Source organism: Ochotona princeps, chromosome 2 (genome assembly GCF_030435755.1).
Source record: "Ochotona princeps isolate mOchPri1 chromosome 2, mOchPri1.hap1, whole genome shotgun sequence".
NCBI classification, from domain to species: Eukaryota; Metazoa; Chordata; class Mammalia; order Lagomorpha; family Ochotonidae; genus Ochotona; species Ochotona princeps.
In genome coordinates this window covers 157,705,721-157,725,976 of record NC_080833.1, presented here as the reverse complement: position 1 = coordinate 157,725,976, position 20,256 = coordinate 157,705,721, and the positions used below count along the sequence as shown (strand labels likewise).

The 20,256-nt window shown below is 43.8% G+C and overlaps 1 protein-coding gene across 1 annotated transcript in view; it reads right to left on the bottom strand.

The window, feature by feature from the left end:
- PTPRN2 (protein tyrosine phosphatase receptor type N2) overlaps window positions 1–20,256 on the bottom strand; it is a 1,038,500-nt gene that overhangs the window by 334,866 nt on the left and 683,378 nt on the right. The window contains exon 13 of the mRNA XM_058660653.1: window positions 14,388–14,452. Coding sequence (XP_058516636.1) covers window positions 14,388–14,452 — 65 coding nt within the window. The remainder of the gene's footprint in view (window positions 1–14,387; window positions 14,453–20,256) is intronic.

Here is a 20,256-nt window from a genome sequence, read left to right as displayed (position 1 = left end):
AAACCAGTCCTGCCCAAGCCTTGCTCTCACCCGTCCAGCCTCCCCAGGCCACAGGCCAGCCAGTGTTGGCAGCCCCTTGGGTGTGTATGCGCTGCCTCACGTCAGCTGCATCCGCTGCATGACAGAGAAATAAGCTCCATGCTCTCCGTGCAGTCCTAAGTCCAAGAACTTGTCAACAGAAGAAACTTATTTTTCTTCTTCCTTTATGGACACATTTTTTTTTAAAAGGCATGAAAATCAGAACTACAGTTCAATCAAGGGACTGTACCTGTAGAAACTTAATTGGCCTTTCACAGGGTCCTTTGTTTCACACAAACAGAAGGGATGGTGAAGTTTGTGTGTACACTGATTTAACAGCTGTAGCCCCCAGGGCCTGTGTCTTGCACTATGGGATACAGGAGATGAGAACACGCCACCCCAACACATTATGGTAAGAGACCAAGATATACCACTCCCAGGAACTTGGATGGAGTTTGAGAGACTAGACAGGAAATGCTCTGTACGTGGCTTCTGGTTTTTGTAAGAGCAATTTATATTTATAAAATAAGTCTCCCTTTGTTAGGGTGTCTCCTTTTGCTATGGGTAGAGGAGGATGGCTGTTAAGCCAGGAGCGGCTCTTATCAACGGAGCAGACTCCAACAGAGTCTACAGAACACTCCCTGGCCTCCCTGACACCTCCCCAGCCTTGGTCTCTCCCACTGCGCTCTTTTCCTTCAGCAAGTGACAGCATGTTGAGTTCATGATCTAAGCCACCTCTTTGAGGTTTATGCATTTCTCTGGGTATCACCTATGAATATAAGAGGTATCCATATTAGTTTGTTTTTACTATGTTCTTCTGTAATTCACTACAGGGGTATGTGCTGACTAAGAATTCAGAAGAGTATAGAGAAAAAAAAAATAACTTTTCCTTCTTTTCCCCAAGTCCTGAACCCATCAGCCCAAGGGGGCTCTTGTTGTATTTGGATGCATGCAGGATTACCTAATCAATAATTTTAAAGTATGATACAAATAAGAATTACTAGGTAGATGTTGACATGACAGATCCCGCTGGTGTTGGTGTAATTTCATTCAGTCTTTCAGGAAAGAGCAGGCCTTGCACTACAGGAAAATACACCCCTCTGTCCCTCAGTGCAACCCCATGTTCCAGTTCTTTGCCCACCATGAAAGTCCAACAGGTATTGAAGTCTGTGCTGAGATTCCTAGCACCACTGCATCCTGAAGTTGCCCAGGTCCAGAGCTCTCCAATGGTCTGGCTCCTTCAGGTGGAGAACAGGTTCTAAGCAGAAAGGCTGGGGTGGCCAGGAAGGATGGAGGGACCTCTGCCCCTTCACGTGGATAGCCACACATGAAGAACACTCAGGTAGTGGCCATGATCAGGGATGGTCAGCCACTGGTGGCCAGCAGGAATGCAGCAGCTTCTGGGATCAGAGGTATCTGCCATTGGAGAAGTCCTAGGTCCAGTCATGGACAAGTGTTAAGAATCAGTTCAAATGGGAAACCCCGCGGAATGAGGGCAGGACAGCCACATCTTGAGTCACCTGGAATGCCAAAGCTTGTTGATGAGGTGAGTTCCTGTCTTCTGGAATGGATAGGCATCAAAGGACTGTTGGGTCCTACTGAGGGAAGGTCCTATATGGGGGATGACATGGCTGGCCACCCTGTGTCCCAGAGTGTGCTGGGATGGAAGAGCGGGAGAGTTCTGCCCAGCAGTGGGCCTTCTCATCACCCACTTGGCTGAATGCAAACTGAGACCCAGCTCTGGACTCTGTCAGTCTAACATCTACTCTGTATTTACCGTGTCTGTACCATGTTAGAAGTGGATGCATCGATTTGTTGACTTATGATTAAATTCTTTACAGTTTCCTAGGTGCTAGAAATTCATTGATGAATTCTGTCCAGTTTCAAAGAACTTCGTATATAATGGATCCTTTTCTTAGTACAGAAGAGATATCAATATATAATTGACAAACAATTTAAGTTCAAGCTGCATTGATATTTGTTGTATCTGCTGCCCAGAACCCTCACTGTATGTCTGTTTTGACATGAGATTATTTTGAACTTGGTATTTGATTATGTTTTGCGTTACACTGATTGCTATTTATTTCATATGAGTGAAATAGACTTTTTTCTCAATACCCATGACATTAGGCATCAGGGATGTATTCAAATCAGTAATTAGAAACAACCACTCTGGAGAAGCTGAAAGCATATTAACAGTTAAAGAGAGAAGAGTGCCTGGGCTGCAGCAGAGGCTGATGTTACCGAAGAGGAGCCACTGGTTATTTTGGCGACAACAGATACAGTGGGCACAATAGCAGGGAGGAAACCTTTCAAAGAGCAATATATTTTTCACTGAAGTTCGAAGCCCTGGGAAAGGTAGCCTGAATAACCCATGAAGTAGACAGCATAAAGAGAGGAAGTGTACCAATAAGGCAGTATCTATCCTGCAGCTCAGAGTTCACAACTCAATTCATTTCAACTAGTATTTATTGAGTTCCTGCCATATGTCAGGCATTGTGCTAAATGCTGGAGACACCAAGATGATTAAGACACACATGGATCTCACTCTTGAGCTCGGGGGTTAACAGAGAGACAGATGTGAAATCATATAACTAGAGGACACTCTGATAATCATTACAGAAGAATGACAGCAAAGAGGGACTCCACCAGAGTAAGAGCTGTGGAACGGCAAGCACCCTTCCATCATGAAGACACTGGGTGGTTCTTTTCCTCCAGCTTGGCCAACAAACATTGACCAGGAAATTTACGCATCCTTAATGTGCGCAGCGTGATGATTTGACATAAGAAGGCTATGAACTGATTACCATGCGAGATTTCTAATCGGCTCTGATCCTCTCTATACAGGGTGGGATGGCATTCCTAGCTATACTCAGTTTCCCACAGAGGACAGCTGGAGCTGGCACTTATCTGTGAGGTCTGTGGACAGGTGCTAATCTGTCTGTTGTCAATCACGTGCCTGCCAGGAAGCCCCTCCCAGGGGAGTGGGTCTATTTCCAGGAGTCTCTTTCAAAAAAAGGAACTCGGGATCTTTTTGACTCTAAAGCTGCCAAGGCACAATTTTGGGGCTACCCTGGAGTTGACCTCTGGGTGTCCATCATAATACAGCTCCGTGCCTCGGTTTCTTCATCTGTGAAATGTGTTACTTTTCAGGGACAGAACAGATGAGTCAGACAGGATGTTGGCAGGGAGAAAGCATCAGTTGCTTAACTCCTGGAAGCATGTCCCTAACTGTTGCTTGCTGGCGGGATGTAGCTGTCTTCTTAGGAAGCTGTGGGAGATTTGGGTTGATGCTGTGTTCTTTGCATTTTCTTCATTCTCCATAAGCGATTGCAAGTCTTACAGACCAAGGAATTGCAGGTGGGTTTCCGAAATTTTGCATCCTTTGGGCTCTTAAGAGTATCTCCAGAGGTAGGTTCTTACACGGAAATGAATCTCTGATGCCACATGAACTTGGCTTTACAAGAAACCTATGGGAACAACCTTGTGCCCTACAAAGATACAGAAAAAAGTTGGATCCCTGTATTTCTTATGGGGAATCTAGCATAAGACATCATCTAAGTCCCAGTCTCAGATAGTAAGCCATGTCCCTGCAAGTGAAATATATATTATGCATATATTTTTTATAGAAACGCAGTTGAAAATGTTAGAAAAGGGCAAGGGAAAGAGCAGGGAGGGGTAGGAGGCAGGAGCTACCATTGCCACCAGCAGACACGACTTATTTCATTTTACGTGACTATTTACTCTGATATTGAATAAAAATTGAATTTGTCGCTATGGCAACTGCCATATCTCATGGCCCGTCTCCCGCCCTTAAATCACAGGAAAGTATTGAGGAGACATTCATGAACCCATGCGACACTGGCACCCTCCTACTCTCATGTTGATTCATGATGAACCCATATTTGTTGACGTGGCAAGTGCAGTTAATTTTACCGAACATATTTTAATGTGGTTTTCTTCACTTTTGAGAAATAAGCAGAGTGTATGAAAAGCAGCAGGGAGAGGAGCTGCGACTGGAGCTGAGCCCCAGAAGGCTGCTCCATGACCTCTGACCTCATGTCATTCTCTCAGTTCTGCTACTCACATGGGAAATCCCGAGATGGGATGATCACAGAACAGCTGTGGATGGGCTGCTGCAAATATTTTAACGCAATGTCATGCAGATTTCTCTCTTCAAACACAAATTAGGAAAATTTACAAGTAAACGGGCTTTTCTCAGGACTCCTGCCCATTCCCATTTAGTAGGAAAAAAAAATAAGGTTTTCTCTGTCAAGAAATGCAGATCAAAATGAAATAAGGTGAACACACACAAAATGACAATGACAGGACCCCAGACCTCTTGGGTCCTGCCCCAGAACTCACAGCTGAAACTAGTATGGAAAGTAGCCACAGCTGCACCTCAGCAGGCACTGGGTAGCCCTGGGTACTTTGCTGCCCAGTGCAGCCCCTGCACCCCCAAGCTGGGGTTTAGTCATTGCTCCCAGGAGCTATGCTGGGGCTCTTAGGAGATCACAGAATGGGCTTCGGGACTGGGGTGTGGCAGAGTCTCTGAAACTAATATACAAAGCGAGACAGCCCGCAGAGGCGTCAGTGGGCTCACCAGAGGGCAGATGGCTCCTGGAGTCCAGCTTTCTGCCCTCTGGCCCAGAACTGCTTCTGCAGACCTAGTGGGAGCCGGAGATAGCTGGGATGTGAGAAGTAGGATCTAACGGATCCCATCTGAGGAATTCCAAAGCATCATTCCTCCAGCATGTCATGGACACAGGTAATCAAACACATTTGCATAATCTCAAAACTCAATGCAAAGTCTCATTGCAGAGGAACCACACCAGCTTGGACATTCTCACGTTTCACATTCACTGGCAACATTTTAATAATCTGTCCTCAAATGCTGTAACCTTTCCTTTCAAACTCCAATGAACGGCTTTTACTCTACTCTTCTGCCCACTTCGAACATCTCCCCATCTTTGGAAACCAAGCTTCTTGTCCACCCGTGAGGCTCCCGACACATGGTCACTCACCACACGTCTGTGAGCTCTTCTGCCCCCTGCCACTCACACCTGCTTGTGTTCCACTTTTGAATTTCCAGATACATGTCCTTGTCTGAAAACCAGGGACAATTTACGTATCTCATTGCCTCATGCCTGTGTACAACACAGTATCATGCGGAATATTCACAAACAGGACGGCTTCAGTTACTGCTAACTTCCCTTAGAGTCTGCTGTAGAATCAATAGGTAATGAATGGGGCAGTTAGTGGCAGCAATACATTTTGGGCCATGGCTATTTGCTCTCACATCCTGGTTGTTAAAATGAATGTGGATTCACTTACTTGGATCAAGCGTTGTTTCTTTATTTAAAGTGCTCAAAGTTGCACCCAAGGTAAAATGACAGGAACACACGCACGGCACAAAAGTGAATCCTGGCTTTCCTGTTGTGCTCTAGTGACATACCAGGGAGAATCTCACGGTGGGAAGGACAAAGTGCATCTCTGTTCCGTCTTTGAACTTTACCGTGACTCTATGCTCCTTTCCAAATCAAAAGCTAGGACATGATTGGAAAGACAATTCCGGAAACAGAAGAAAAGCCACGATGCCACCAGTCCCGCTGTACAGTGGTTCTCAAGGGTGCACACTTCGAACATGTCACTGTGCTCCCATACTTACTCCGCTGCCTTGTGTTTGGGTTTTTCACCATGATTTTCACGAAAGCATGGAATCCTACTTATTTTTATTATGAAGATGTAATTGGTTACCCCCCTATGGCTTTAGATGTGATGTCAGTTTGTTTATTTTGCTAAGGCTTTTATTTTCTTCCCCTCTTAACATATATTTCTGAGAGTATGATTGTTGAACCAAAGAATAAAACTTTTTAAAGCTATCAGCTTCTGATAGCATATTTCTTTCGGAAAGAGTAAAGCTGATTTATCTCACCTCTGATAGAATATGTATACACAGTTGTATTGATTTTTCTTTCTTTTTATTTATTTATTCTTGAGAAAAACCCTATCCTTATGCAACTCTCAATACTAATCTTAGAGATGAATCCATGGATTTGACTCTAGGATGACATGGGCTAATTTCTCACTCAGGTATAACCGTGACATTTCACCCTGTACCTGACTGCATCAAGCTTCCTGTCTCACGAAGAATCGAATTTTGGCTGGCGAGCTCTCTGCAGATCTCATCTGACTGACTGGCACACACTCCTCATGGTATTTTCCTGACGGCAATTCTTCCATTCAAAAGTCTCCCTGGCCAATCTGTATTTAGTAAACATGACAGTCAATGACCACATGGGAAGTAGAACAGCTTAGCATCAACTCAGTAACTCAAGATAGCAATGACCTCACAGTGTCTCTTTGGGAAAAAGTTTATGCCAGTGGTTTACGGATAGAGATTCTCCACGTGGATCCTCTGTAAGTCAAACCTGACTTACTGACGTCAGCAGCTGGGTAGTGGGGCAGAAAACACCAGCTTCACAGACTTGCCAGTAACACAAGCGCATCACCAAGCTAGGCCATCACTATCAGCATTCTCCTGCTATCTATTTGCGTTTAAGATTCTAGTTTGTCTTAGCAATCCCTAAGCAACTGGATTTAGATTTTGAGAATGGCTATTTATAGTAGCAGTGTCTCTTTCAGCAGATGGGTGGGAAAAGACTGGGTGTGATTTGGAAGGGAAAAAACAAAGCTGTTTTTTCATTCGTCCGTTCTGTAGCTTCTTCTGTCTCCTTGTTTTTCACAGTAATGAGAGTCAAACACCTCTGCCTCCAGCCAACACACATGCAGCACACGGTAAACGCACATTAATCCATAGGAATAGCAGCACCATCGTAGGTTCAGAGACTTTTAAGAGGCTTTTGGGATCAACATATTCTTAGCTATAGAATGCTTTGTGTGAACATAATTCTACCCAGGAGCCCAATAAGTAACAGAGACAACCAAAGCACAGATAGTTAAAGTGGAGTGCACGGAGGACATGTGACATTGGGATTTATACTCAACTATCTTTGCCCAAACAAAACTCTCCAAACCCCTAGGTTTCTTTGTACAAGTGTTTGAAAAGCACATGACACCACTGGCCACTAGATACACAGATTTCCTTCCTCCTGATGGGGAGCACACTGTCCAGGGCAGCCTGTCCTGTTGTTGAGAAAGCCACCAGATCTGAACCAAGTCTTCATTCAGTTGGAAAGGTCTGTATCGTTTAAAAAGTGTCTATTTATTTTTACTTATTTGAAAGGGAGAGTGACACAGAGAGAAAGAGACACAGATTATCCATCTGTTAGTTCATTTACCAAATCCCACAACAGGGCTTGGCCAAGGTGAAGCAACCTTGTTTCCCACAGGGGTGAGGGGCGCACCTACTTGAGCTATCATCTGCTACCTCCTGGAAAACATTAGCAAGAAGCTGGATCAGAGGTGGAATAGCAAGGACTTGGATCAATGCTCTGATGTGGGATAGAGATATCCAGGGAGTGACTTTACCCCTTGTGCCACAACTCCTGTCCCAGAAATGCATTGCTTCTGAAGTCCTTATTATGTTCTTGAAGTCCACTAGAGCAATGAAGACACTGAAAGGTCAGCCACATTTTTTCTTCCTAAAATGTCAGGCAGGTCAACCTTATGGATTTACGTGGATCACGGCTGTTAGAAAATCAGAAAGCACCTCTTTACTGCAGGCATGAGTGTGGGAGCTAGAATCTTGAATCTGATTCCTAGAAATCACTTACATCATTTTTCCTCCAAAACTGTGACCTTTTTCTTTGTGGAGATTCATTTGAATACAGTGTAAAAATTTCTCAAGAAACCAAAACTTAGATTTCAAAATGCATTAAAATACTAGTATAATCTATTAGAGATGGGTACACATGCAGTCTAATATCTTCATTCCCTTTAAATTTTGTTGTGAGATATTTCTATTTGGATTAAAATGCCTTAATTCCATTATCGTACAGACAAATCCCAAGCACTGGAGAGAAGGTCTGTAAATTTCTACCAACTAAACTCTGCTTCCGATTCTGAAAACAGGAATTAGAAGAATTTGAATATATATGTTCAAATTCATATATATATATATATACATATATATATATATGAAGAACCAAGATAACCAAAATCAGGCTTAATTATTGAATAAAGAATTTACATGCAAAAGATATAAATTGTTCCTTAAAACTTTCTCAACGTGGACAATTTTTCCCTATTTTGTTGCTCCAAATTTGCTCTGAATGCATAAACTTCCCTTCCCTCTGTCAAAGGCAACTTCCAGATTGCAGACTGGTTAGATAAAAAGCAAATGAAGGCCCGGCAGCGTGGCCTAGCGGCTAAAGTCCTCGCCTTGAGTGCCCCGGGATCCCATATGGGTGCCGGTTCTAATCCCAGTGGCTCTTCTTCCCATCCAGCTCCCTGCTTGTGGCCTGGGAAAGCAGTCGAGGATGGCCCAATGCATTGGGACACTGCACCCACGTGGGAGACCTGGAAGGGGTTCCTGGTTCCCAGCTTTGGATTGGCCCAATGCACTGGGACCCAGCACCCGCGTGGGAGACCTGGAAGGGGTTCCTGGCTCCCAGCTTTGGATTGGCCCAATGCACTGGGACCCAGCACCCGTGTGGGAGACCTGGAAGGGGTTCCTGGTTCCTGGCTTCGGATCGGCGCTCATTGGCCATTGCAGCTCACTTGGGGAGTGAATCATCGGATGGAGGATCTTCCTCTCTGTCTCTCCTCCTCTCTGTATATCTGACTTTGTAATGAAATAAATAAATCTTAAAAAAAAAAAAAGCAAATGAATATGTGGAGATCCCAGGTTTGATGTCCGTCAACTTCAAAGGTGAAAGACATTGTCTCGTGAAGTAAGAAATGGTCATGTGTTGGTCTACAAGAACTGGGTAGATCAGGAAAGCATCTAGAGATTGAAGAAGAGAGAGGGTGGGAAGGATGAACTTCTCATGGTCAGATTTTACTCTGTGGATGATACAACTGGACACAGGTTTGGTCATCTTCTGTCACAGAGGTTGGCTGAATTTCTGTGATTGGTGTTGTTAGTCTTCTGTTATTTTTTAGAAGCCAGATGGGGATAAAAATGGAGGAGCCAGTGGTGCGGTGTTGGTTTTGCTTTGCTGTTGTCTTCTGCACCCTCTTCTGGAGCCACTGCCCTCACAGTCACTCTGAGAAAACTCATCAGCCATGAGTCAGCTGGTTAGACCAACCCGGCTGCACACATGAGTGAACACTGTGTTTTTGGAGTGGACAGAGGGTCATCCCTTCAAGGGTTTAGTCAACTTTGTAAATAACAATGGAGCAATTCAAACTTCTATGAATCCGTTCAATCTAATTCCCGGGTAGCTTCAGCAGCTGATTTTGACACAATTTCTATTTCAAGGTGATCATATTTGGGAGGGCAGGAATAGGCCTTGGCAGGAAAACCAAGAGTCCTACTTGGCCCATTCCCAGGTAAAGAATTCCAGTTGGTCATACACAGGAGTTGCTTAGTGAATGGAACAGAACTGGAGACCTAAGTTTGGGATCATCATAACACAGATAACACAAGAAGTCAAGGCCTGGATGAGACACCAGAGGGGACCAGTGGCTTCGACACTCAGATGCATAAAATTCAAGTCAAAGAAGAGTTGGAAGAGGAAGCTGAAGGGAGAGCCTTAGAGAAGCTGGTGTTTCAGGAAGGCAGATGATCACCAAATGATGCAGAGAGGATGTGTAATGAAAGTTCAGGAGAGTAATCATTAGTAATTGGAAGTATGAGGTCACAGATAAGCCTTGACAATAGATACTCTGCTGGAATAGCAGACAGAGTTCTGATGGAGGGTGTGAGAAAAAAACAGGCAGTGAGGTAATAGATAGAAGAATACAGACACTTTTTAAAAAAAAGTTCTGCTATAAATGGAAACAGAAACGCTAGGACGATGAAAGGGAGTTTCTGTTGGTGTCAAGAGTTTTAATTTTCAACTTCAGTAAGATGGGAAATACTAGAGTATATCTGTATGCCGATAGCAATAGCTCTGTAAAGGATAAAGGTGGTGTAAGAAAGTAACAGAAGAGGGGATTTTTCTTTAAGTAATGGGAGGAAATGGACCCAATGTAGAGTGGAAACAAGCATGCTATTTATTATTATAAGAGGTGACAACAAGGTTCTTCCTTACGGTAGAGTAGAAGAAAGGAGTGTACCAGCATCTTTTGCTCAATCAAATATGACTTTGAGTGTGATTTTGAGTATTCATATACACACATGCATGTGCAGAGTGGTTGCTGGCATCAGAGAAGAGGGAGAATTCTAAAATAACTGTTTTGGGGAGTGGGAGAGTGAACATTCTTGGGAATAATTGTCTGTCAGTACTGAGTGTTCCTCGGAGAATTGTTGTGATGAATTTCGAGTGAAATCAATCAGCATAACAGGGAGGTGATATCAAAGTCAATAAAATACTCCCTGCCATCCAGAAATCTAGTCGAGGAGGTAGATAAAAAGAAATATAGATGAAAAGAAATATTTTCTATGAAAGACGGAAGCCCCTGATGACAGTGCAGGGAGGTAGTGATGCTGTGAGTCTGAGGGGATGAGGCGAGAGGCAGAGGTGTTGACTTTGAACAGGAGGTTGGTGCAGGCAACAGGCACACAGGTGTGGTGAGGGTAGGAAAACAGATCAAGAGAAAAGAAGACTTCAAGGGGCCTGGGTCTCAGAAGATCACAAAGGAAACCTGTGCAGAGTATGAAATCAGTAGAATAGAGAAGTGGCCACCACTGCATAAAGTACGAGCGGGAGCAGTCTTGGGTGATTTTAAGTTCTAAGAGGTTGCCATAAACAGACTTAATATGAAGACTATTGTATTTGAAGAAAACTCGATAAGTACAGAATTAAGTACAGCTGATGGGAAGAGTCTGTCCCAGGGTAAAATGATGAACCTTATTGCTCAACAGGCATCCCGTTTTTATACAGAAACACTGCATAAGATACACATCAACTTAAGACATTACAAAGCCAAGAGTAAACCGAAGGAATGGACAATCTCCAGATTCTAAAATAAATAACAGTATCTTACACCCAAGATATGGAAGCAGGAGTTTGGGATTTAGGGTTGTTATTCAAGGACAGCCTGTGTGACCTTGGAATTGACAGAGGTGAGAAAGCTGGAACTGAAGTCCCAAGCTGGGAACCTTGAAGAGCTGCTTCACCTGAGAATGCAGACCAAGAATAAAGCACCCATCTGCTGGACAAGTGTAAAGGAAACTGAAACCTCTCTCTGGCCAGGCACCATGGCGGGGCCTGGGTTTCATCGCCTAAATGAGTCATTCACTTCAAAGTGGGAAATGACCTATAATCGCTCAGCCTGTACTTACTGGTCAGGCTCCTTATTTGCTTCTCCTGGACTTCACTAGGTAGGACGTAGAGTTAAATCCTTCTTCACTCACTAGGTTGTTGGGGATTTCCCTGCTCACCTGCCTAAAACAGCTTTTCTATTCTTCAATTGTTCAAATGCAAAGTTCTGTAAAACCGTGCTTAATCACTATATCCTGCAAAGTTTAAATTGTGGCTTAAGATTCTCCCCAAAAAACTTTATCAATTTATGACTGTTAATGCTAAACAAGATATAACTGCACAGAAAAAAGAGTTACATAAAAATAGTGGGAAACGAACACACAAGTAGACATTGAGACATCAAGAGTTAATGCAAAACTTCCCAAACAGAAACTCATGGAAATCCACAACTCAGTATAATCAGTCTTGCTAAACACAATCTGGTGGTTTTAAAAACCAACCAAACCGACCTCATAAACTGTACAAAGGAGAGTCTGCAGATGCAGATGTAGTCAAACCCAGGATAAGGAAACAGTAAAAGAATGTGACTACGAAATGCAGTTTAAAATGACTAAAAGATTAAGGGAAGTCAAGCCCACGATGAAAAGGGACGACAACAGGAAAGAAGAGAGATATCTGAAAATGCACCTTCACTTTTTTCTAAAAGTCAAAACTAAAGCAACTGGAAAGAAAAGTGTCTAACATTTACATTATATAGCAGACTGGACACAGAAAGAGAGAGGGGATTTGGGAGACAAATTGAGGACATAATCCATAGGATACACCGAAAGAAACAGTGGTGGAACTGTGAGGCCAACATCAGTCTAATAAAAATGTCATGCAGGAATCAAAACAGTAACAGCAATGCAAGTAACTTCACTGAGTGCTTACTGTGTCCAGGAGTTTTATGTTTCAATAAGTCTTTATAAAATCCAAAGGGAGAGACGCTGTGATTGTCCCCATTGGCAACAGAGGAAATAAAAGGACTGAGAGAGAGCTGATAGTCAAAGAAATAACAGATGAAAGTTTTGCAGGATTCAAGAAGGCCATTGGATTTAAGGAGCACATCAACCAGAGGAAAAGATAATCTCAAACTTTCTTAGCTCCAGGCTAAGAAAGGTGCCAGAAACCAGGGTTTGACTGGTGATAGAGGAGTCAGAAGGATGAAGTCACAACTTTCTGCATCTTTGTTTCCACAGTTCTGGGGTAGAAGCAGCTCTATCCTAACCAGGCCTTACTTCAGGGTCTGTCCTTCAGGCTCAGATAAATATGGAACCATAGTAGGTGATCCGTCAAAGCTTAAGAAGCAAAATTCAGGAGGTATATCGGAAAGCCATGCTTGACTAGAGCTGGCCAGTCAGTTCAGCCACATCACCACATCCTGTCACCTCTCTGTTGGAACAGTGGGGTCTGTGCTCCAATCAGGAAGGCAGCACCAGGTATCAGATCACACACATCACAAATGAGTCATAGAGCCCCACATTTACCCAATACCACACCTACCACTACAGGCTTTCTTGGGATTCAGCCTGCTCCACCCCAAACAAGCACAATTCCCAGCCCCCCCAGCTGGTTTCCAATGTAGCCTGAACATTCTACGGTGAAGAAAAGAATGCCCAGCATTGGAGCTTCCTCTAGTTAGATTTGGCCTGAATCAATCTGGGGTTGCACTCATTCCCTGGGCATTGTTACTCTTCCCTCATGGATGGATTAAACCCAAAACATGATGCCTCTTGATGAGCAACAGGAGCCATGGTGGATGTTGCATTCTGTCTATGTCAAGAGATATGCAGCTGAATCAAAGCAGCCCCTTCCATTGACTTTAACTCTCTAAGCCATTTGTTACTGCACCTTGCCAGGGTACAAATGGTTGTCGGAAGACCCGAGATATTTTATTTATTTCTCATCCTTCATTGGTGCTAAAGATACAACAAGCTACCAGGGAAAAGACCAGGACATCACCAACTGTCAACTGTTTCATTAATCCAGCCTATGCCAAAATGGCAACAGGGGGACATCAGGACGCTTCAGGCATTTTCAGAACAGTTCCTATCAGCCGTTAGCTGTGTTTCTCTGCTGCTTTTGGCCACAATTTAAAGATGAACATTTTTTACGCCACAATTGCAGGTCAGGCAGTTCTTAAGAATATACTACTTGGTAAGCACAAAAGCCTCTGTTTGGGAAGAGCAACCAATTAAGCAAGTTCTTATTTCAAGAGTTCAAGATTCAGAGCCAGTCAAGATGAGATTTCCCCAAAGAAGCGACTAATCTTTAAGTGGCTCTGCAGAGAGTGGCTCCGCTGTGTAGCAAGAACACTTGTAAATAAGCACTCCTTAATACTTAATTATCTCTAATGGTGAGTGCTGTGAAATCTAAAATTTCAAACGCAATAGTACAGATTAGTTTCGGTCCACGCTGACTTAAGAGTGGCCTCAAACCACTCCTGAGAAGAACCAAGGCTGCTGTCCCATGCACAGTTCATTAAATTGTCACACAACTGGGGAAGCAACCATCATCCAGGTAGAGGGACAGGGAGGAGCATCAGCTGTAATTGCTGCTCGAGTGTTTGGTCAAGGATCTATTTTTGATACCAACATAGCAATGTTTGGACTCAGCTGATGTTTCTAAGTTAGATCATTAAAAGTGTTCACTGCTTCAGACGACCCACTCCAAACATTTATTTTTTAACGAATAATAAAGGTTAAATATAATACACCCTACTGAATCCCAGGAGAAAAAAGCAATTTCTCTAGACTTCATCATTTTCACAAATTCAACAATTACGAAGTATCTCAAGCAGAAAAATACATGTTTTCTGACAGTTTCCTCTGTTTTTCTTCTCCACGATTTTTCTTGACAAAACACCAACCACACACCTAGTGAAATCTCTGAGCCACCAAACATCAGCCTTTGCAGCTTATGGGAGTAGGCGCCACACCGTCTTCCATAAGATAATGCAGTGTTGTGTAATTAACTCACACACTCAACACGTACCCGAGCCCTGTTTCAGAAACAAGACCAGCACTGCGTCCAAGGGACAACCCTTGTTGTACTCACCGACCCCGTTCCAGTTTGCAGGATTTTCAGTCCTGAAGTTTGTTCCAGTTTGTCTTTGTGGTCAGCTGTTAAGAGAAGATAAGAAGTGTAGGGTTTAGCTTGGAGAAGGGATGGCGCTCAAGCCACACCTGGGCATTTTCCTGCAACTGAAAAAGTATTCCACTTCATCACTACCTGGATCATCTAATGGAACCGAGCTGTGGTGGACAAGCCCGGCCTTCACAAGCCTGAACACAAGGCCCTGCTCTCTGCTGACTGGCTGCGCTATTCAGGAAGGCACCACCGTGTGCTTTTGCCCTCCGCTGTGTTATGATGTCAGATCAGGACATTCTCAGAACTGATGAGAAGTTATGAATATGACACTCCCTAAACTGTAAAGCCTTATTTTAAAATGACATATAGGTTGCTAATTATATAATTATCAGGAAATATCTTTCATTGGGTAACATTATTAAAAAAAAAAAAAACTCCCTTGAAGGCAGAGCTGAACGTGTGTATTTATGATATTAATGCTGGGAGCTGTTTTTCCCCGTTATTCAAGTCCCTCCAAGAAACATTCTATAATAATTTAGCACCAATAAAAGCCTAATTCATTCTAGTATGCACCCGGCTCAGAATGAGGAAAATTTTCAGAGAATGAATTATACTCGGCATCATACCATGAGAAATGAGCTTTGGAAACAATTAGCAGATGTAAATGAAAACTCAGTCATTCTAATGCCAACAGCGGCAAGCCCACCTGCCCCTACTTCACAGAGAGGAAGAATGTCACAAGGCAATTGACCTTGGCTTATGCTTCTGTAGAGATATTCTTTTGGATAAAGCCTCTGTCACTTTGGAAATGAAAACAAAAAGAAATTTTTATTGCAAACCCCATGAATAAAGAGTGCATCGCAATTGTGATTAATACAGAATGAGATAGCAAGAAAATAGCAATTACTTTCACCTCTTATTGTAATACACCTGCATTAATTCGCAATAATGAAATTATATCTTTTACAGGATATAAATGAGATCCTGTTGTAGGCTTCCCTCCCCATCTTATGGTCTTTTCATTGTCTTACATAAAGTTTGTTCTTTGAACAAATGAACATTAAATTTTTACACATAGATAATCATTCACTGCATTGCAAGAATGAGGCCAGCATCAAATAATCTGGGTGATTAAAAGTACTTCAAGTTACTTTAGGGTGGGGTATGGATGCAGGAGGAGGGTAAATGGTGACTTGCAAATGTACGACTTAAACACCAAGAGAATATTCTTACTTTTTAAACCACTGATTGATTTCCTAAATCATGGCCAGTCTATAGTTCTGGGCCAGTCTGAAGCAAGGAGTCTGAAACTCCATCTGGGTCCCTAACTTGGGTAGCAGGGACCTAAGCACTGGGCCATCATCTGGCTTCCCAGGCTCCTAAGCAGGGAGCTGGATCACAAGTGAGGTAACTGGGACTCAAAACAACATGCTGATATGAGATGCCGGAGTACAAATGGCAGTTCAACCCATTGGACACAATGCCCACCCCAAGAGAATACCATTTAAATACATTATTTATGAAACAATCAATTTTAATGTTTTGCTTGGAACAAAGAAACTACTATACTACTATTTTGAGGTAGAAAATCATCTAGCAAATACTTTTAAATAGACCAAGGAACAGAAAGTTCCTAACAAAAGACTTTCAAAGAGTGCTTCATTTGTTGATAACCAAGAGTAGCATGTTTCAGGTTGAAGAATGACAAAAGAAGCCTGACCATTAATAATTTAGAGTAATCAGATAGAAGGGCCAACAGAAATTTCCTAGAGGGCCAGATAGTGTTTGAGGCTTGGCAGTAACTTTGTCCTGCCCTGTGGTGTGGAGGAAGCTTTGGTACTCCCTATGTGGATGAATGCAGCCATATACCAATAAAACCGTGCTGCATACACATGTAGGTTGCACCACCTCACAACTTCTGGAAAGAGTGACTACCATGTGAACAGTTGATTGGAGGATCTTGCAAATTATCAGAAGTGCCTTGCTACCACAACACCACGGGTCCTGCAGATGTTGGTATTGTGGGAAACCACAGATGTGGGAAAGCTGGGAGTTGGCTTGGAGCGTGATTGCACTTTAGAAACTCTTTGACCAATTTACTGTTAGAATTACCCTTGAAAGTATGTGTAAGGAGTGATTCTGGATGAATAAGAAAGTGCTTACTCAACAAATACAAAACAATTCTACGCAATTGCAAGGCAGTGGTTGTGGTTTGGTTGGCTACCTCTTTGCCATTTGGTGCCCAAAGTCACAGAAAAGCCTCTCGGAGCTATGAAACAAACACTGCCCTTAGTGCATGCTCAATACTACCTTTCTCCTATGCCACTTGTCAGGCTCCACTCATTTTCCTTTCATGGGGTCTGGAATTGTTTGTTTGGGCCTTACACATGAGCATTTGTTTTCCAGCAGCCGTGGCCAGCACGTCTCTCGGGGCTGCCTGACAACCTGCTCAGAAGTGCCCTGACCTTTTCTCACTTTGGCTGGCCCATTCAAAACCATCAGCGAGAGAGGCAAACTGAACCATGTAAATTGGTGTGTTGTTTCAGAGCATGATGGGCTTTAAATTAGTAATGAACTGCTTCGTTCCTAAAATAATCCAAGAACCCAAGACACAAGACTTAAGTTCAAATCTCAATAAAAAATATTTAAGAAGTAGGATTGACAGCTACTAAGTACCCACTACTTGCCAATCACTGATGCGGTCACTGTTTGTAATTCAGCCTATTCCCTGATTAAAGTCACATAACCTGTGCATTTCATTATTTCCACTCAAGAAGTGGAGAAGCACAGTGGTGTTACTGCTCAGAGTCAGAAACCCTGGATCTGAACCACTGTGATTTGGGCTTTCATGTAAGCAAGACCAAGGGTTGCAAGAAGCGGTGCTCACAGCTGGAGCTTCTGCTGGGGAATGTGTTTCTCTGCTCTGTGCTTCTCCCCGCGAAACCCAAGGGCTAGGGAGAAAATGACAAGAATCCCCTTTTAAAGGTTTGTTCTTAGGATCAGAATGCAGTACTCTAGGGTCAAAATCCAAAAAGAAGTGGATAGGTGAAGCGGGGCTTAGTAGAGGTCTGAAGACACACTTCCTAGGAAACCCTGGACTGACAGAAGAGTCTCATGGAGCTGTGGCAAAGCCACTAGGTGGAAGCTAAAGAAGGCCATCAGATGCAGGTGGGATGGGGCCACCAGGTGGACATGGGATAGAGTCACGAGGTGGAGGTGGGATGGGGCCACCAGATGGAGATGGGACAGAGTCACCAGGTAGACATGGGACAGGGTCACCAGGTAGACATGGGATAGGGTCACAAGGTGGAGGTAAAACGGAGCCACCAGGTGGAGATGGGACGGAGCCACCAGGTAGACATGGGACAGGACCACCAGGAGGAGGTGGGGCGGAGTCACCAGGTAGTTGTGGGACAGGGCCACCATAGAGGTAGGAAGGATCCACCAGGTGGAGGTGGGACAGAGTCACCATGTGGACATGGGACAGGGCCAGCAGGCAGAGGTGGGAAGGATCCACCAGAAGGAGGTGGGATGGGGCCACCAGATGGACATGGGACAGGGCCACCAGGTGGAGGTGGGAGAGGGATACCAGAAGAAGGTGGGGTGCAGTCACCAGAAGGAGGTGGGACATCAGTAAGGGTAAAGCAATAGCATAGCTTTCAGGCAGCCCCTCATCCACAGGAAACTGGTTTCTTTTCAAACGCCCCTCAGATGGTTCAGATCAAGGCTCTGCATCCATTTTCCTAAGCATGATTTACAACCATGTGGACAGGGGAGAGGCTCTGTGCTCCCTGCAGCACAGCAGGACCAGAGCAAGCCCTGCAGTCACAGCTGTCCTGGCCTACATCTCCGCTCTCCTGCAGCCATCAACACCACACACCAAAAGATTCCACTCTTCTCTGCTTCTTATCTGCTGCCTCCGTGATGAGCCAGGGCCTCTGTGTCCCTCATGGGGTCTGCAGTATTATGCTTACTCATTATGTTGTTTTGTCATTAGCTGTTTGTTTCTACCCTTAGAGTTACTGTTTTTAAGCCTTGCATAGCAAGGAGAGCTGTCTCCTCTTTCTACCAACATCCTTCCATTTAATGCTTGCAAATATTTTGTAAAGTTGAACTAGAATTTTTTTCCTAAAAGAGATGGAATACAGACACATATGCACCCAATAAGTAGTTACCAATTAATGTTAATTACTATTATTTTGAGAAAGATTTATTTTCTATCTGAAAGGCAGAGTTTACAGAGAGGGAAGATAAGGGGTGAGAGAGAAAGAGATAGAAAGAGAGAGAGGAAGAGAGAGAGAGAGAGAGAGAGAGAGAGAGAGAGAGAGAGAGAGAGAGAGAGAGAATGAATGAGTCTTTCATCCGTTGCTTCATTCCTCAAATCATCACATTGGCCTGAGCTGAGCCAGTCTGAAGGCAGGAGCTAGGAACCTCTTCCTGGACCCCCACATGGGTGGCAGGGGCCCAAGGACTTGTGCTATCTTTGTGATTTTCCCAGACCATAGGCCAAGAGCTGAATCAGAAATGGAGCAGACAGGACATAAACCAGCACCCATATGGGATGTTGGAGCAAGCAGGTGGAGGATTAACCTGATATGACATGGCCCTGGCTCCAGCCATTTATTCTCAAATGATCTTCATCAGTCACTGCTCACTTACAGAGGAGTGACAAGCATCTCAAGCCAGAATCCCATTGAGTCAGATTTGAGTCAGGGAGTTCTGCTTACCAGTCTGTGATCTTAAGCATTTTCTACCCTTCTAAAATATTGATTCTCAACATCCGCTCTGTAAGAGGCTGTGAAGCCTGGGTAAGAGGCCTGTGTGTCTCACACAACACAGAGCTTGGCACACAGCAACGATTCAATGTTTTATCAGATCTCTATGGAAGCCAGACGAGTTAACTCACAAAAGAGTGCACAGCCTGGCCACTGACCTGAAGTGGTGGGTGAGCTTCGAAAGATTCTGGAATTTTCCCAGACTTTCGTCTTCCACACTCACTGTTGTAAAATGTTTCCTAGCAAGCCACATGGATTTCCTTTCATATATCCTTTCTGTTCAAAGGAGCTGTGATGGAGTGTTGCCTGACCAAGGCTCTCAGAAATTCCTTTCATGGGAGCCTGCCTTCTCTCCTTGGAGTATGGAGTAAACAGCATTCCATGTCCAGCCGACTTAGGGAACGCCATGACGTTGAGGGGCAGGGAGAGGGCAGAAAATTTTCAGCTGGAGGTTCAGTCACATTTCAGTTGCCAGTTATTTTTCTTTTTTTTAAAGCCAATTTCTGGACTTTCGGAGTTGATGTATCTGCGAGCTGGCCAGCAGGCCAGGCTGTGGAGACAGTGGGAGGAACCACTTTAACAGAGGCAGAGAACAACACAGAGAGCCCGGTTTTATCTTCATGGGAGACAAAAAAGGTTTCCAAACACAAGGAAGAAGTCCTTTAAAATTAAATTCACTAGATGAAGGATATGCAAATTACCTGCAGAAGCGGAACCCTATAATGTTCTCAAAATTCTGCAATAGCCTATTTAATTAGTATTTTAATTTATCAGAATAATTCTTTGCACTTGACAATTTATGCAGTATTCCATATAATTAAGCACGTAGCTACAGTGGAATAATTTTGCCTACTTCCTTTATTCCCGTTATTTTAACCTGAAAGAATGTGCAGAAGTCTCTTCTGTGATCTAAATTACAATGGGGACAACTTAATGGCTTCACTCTAATAGGAAGCCGGAGCAGACAGAGCAACCGCCGCACTGGGGGATTGGACGGTGGGGAGGACACTGCCTCTTGTGGAAAGCTTTATGGACAGCACCATTTGTTTCCCTTGGGGAAG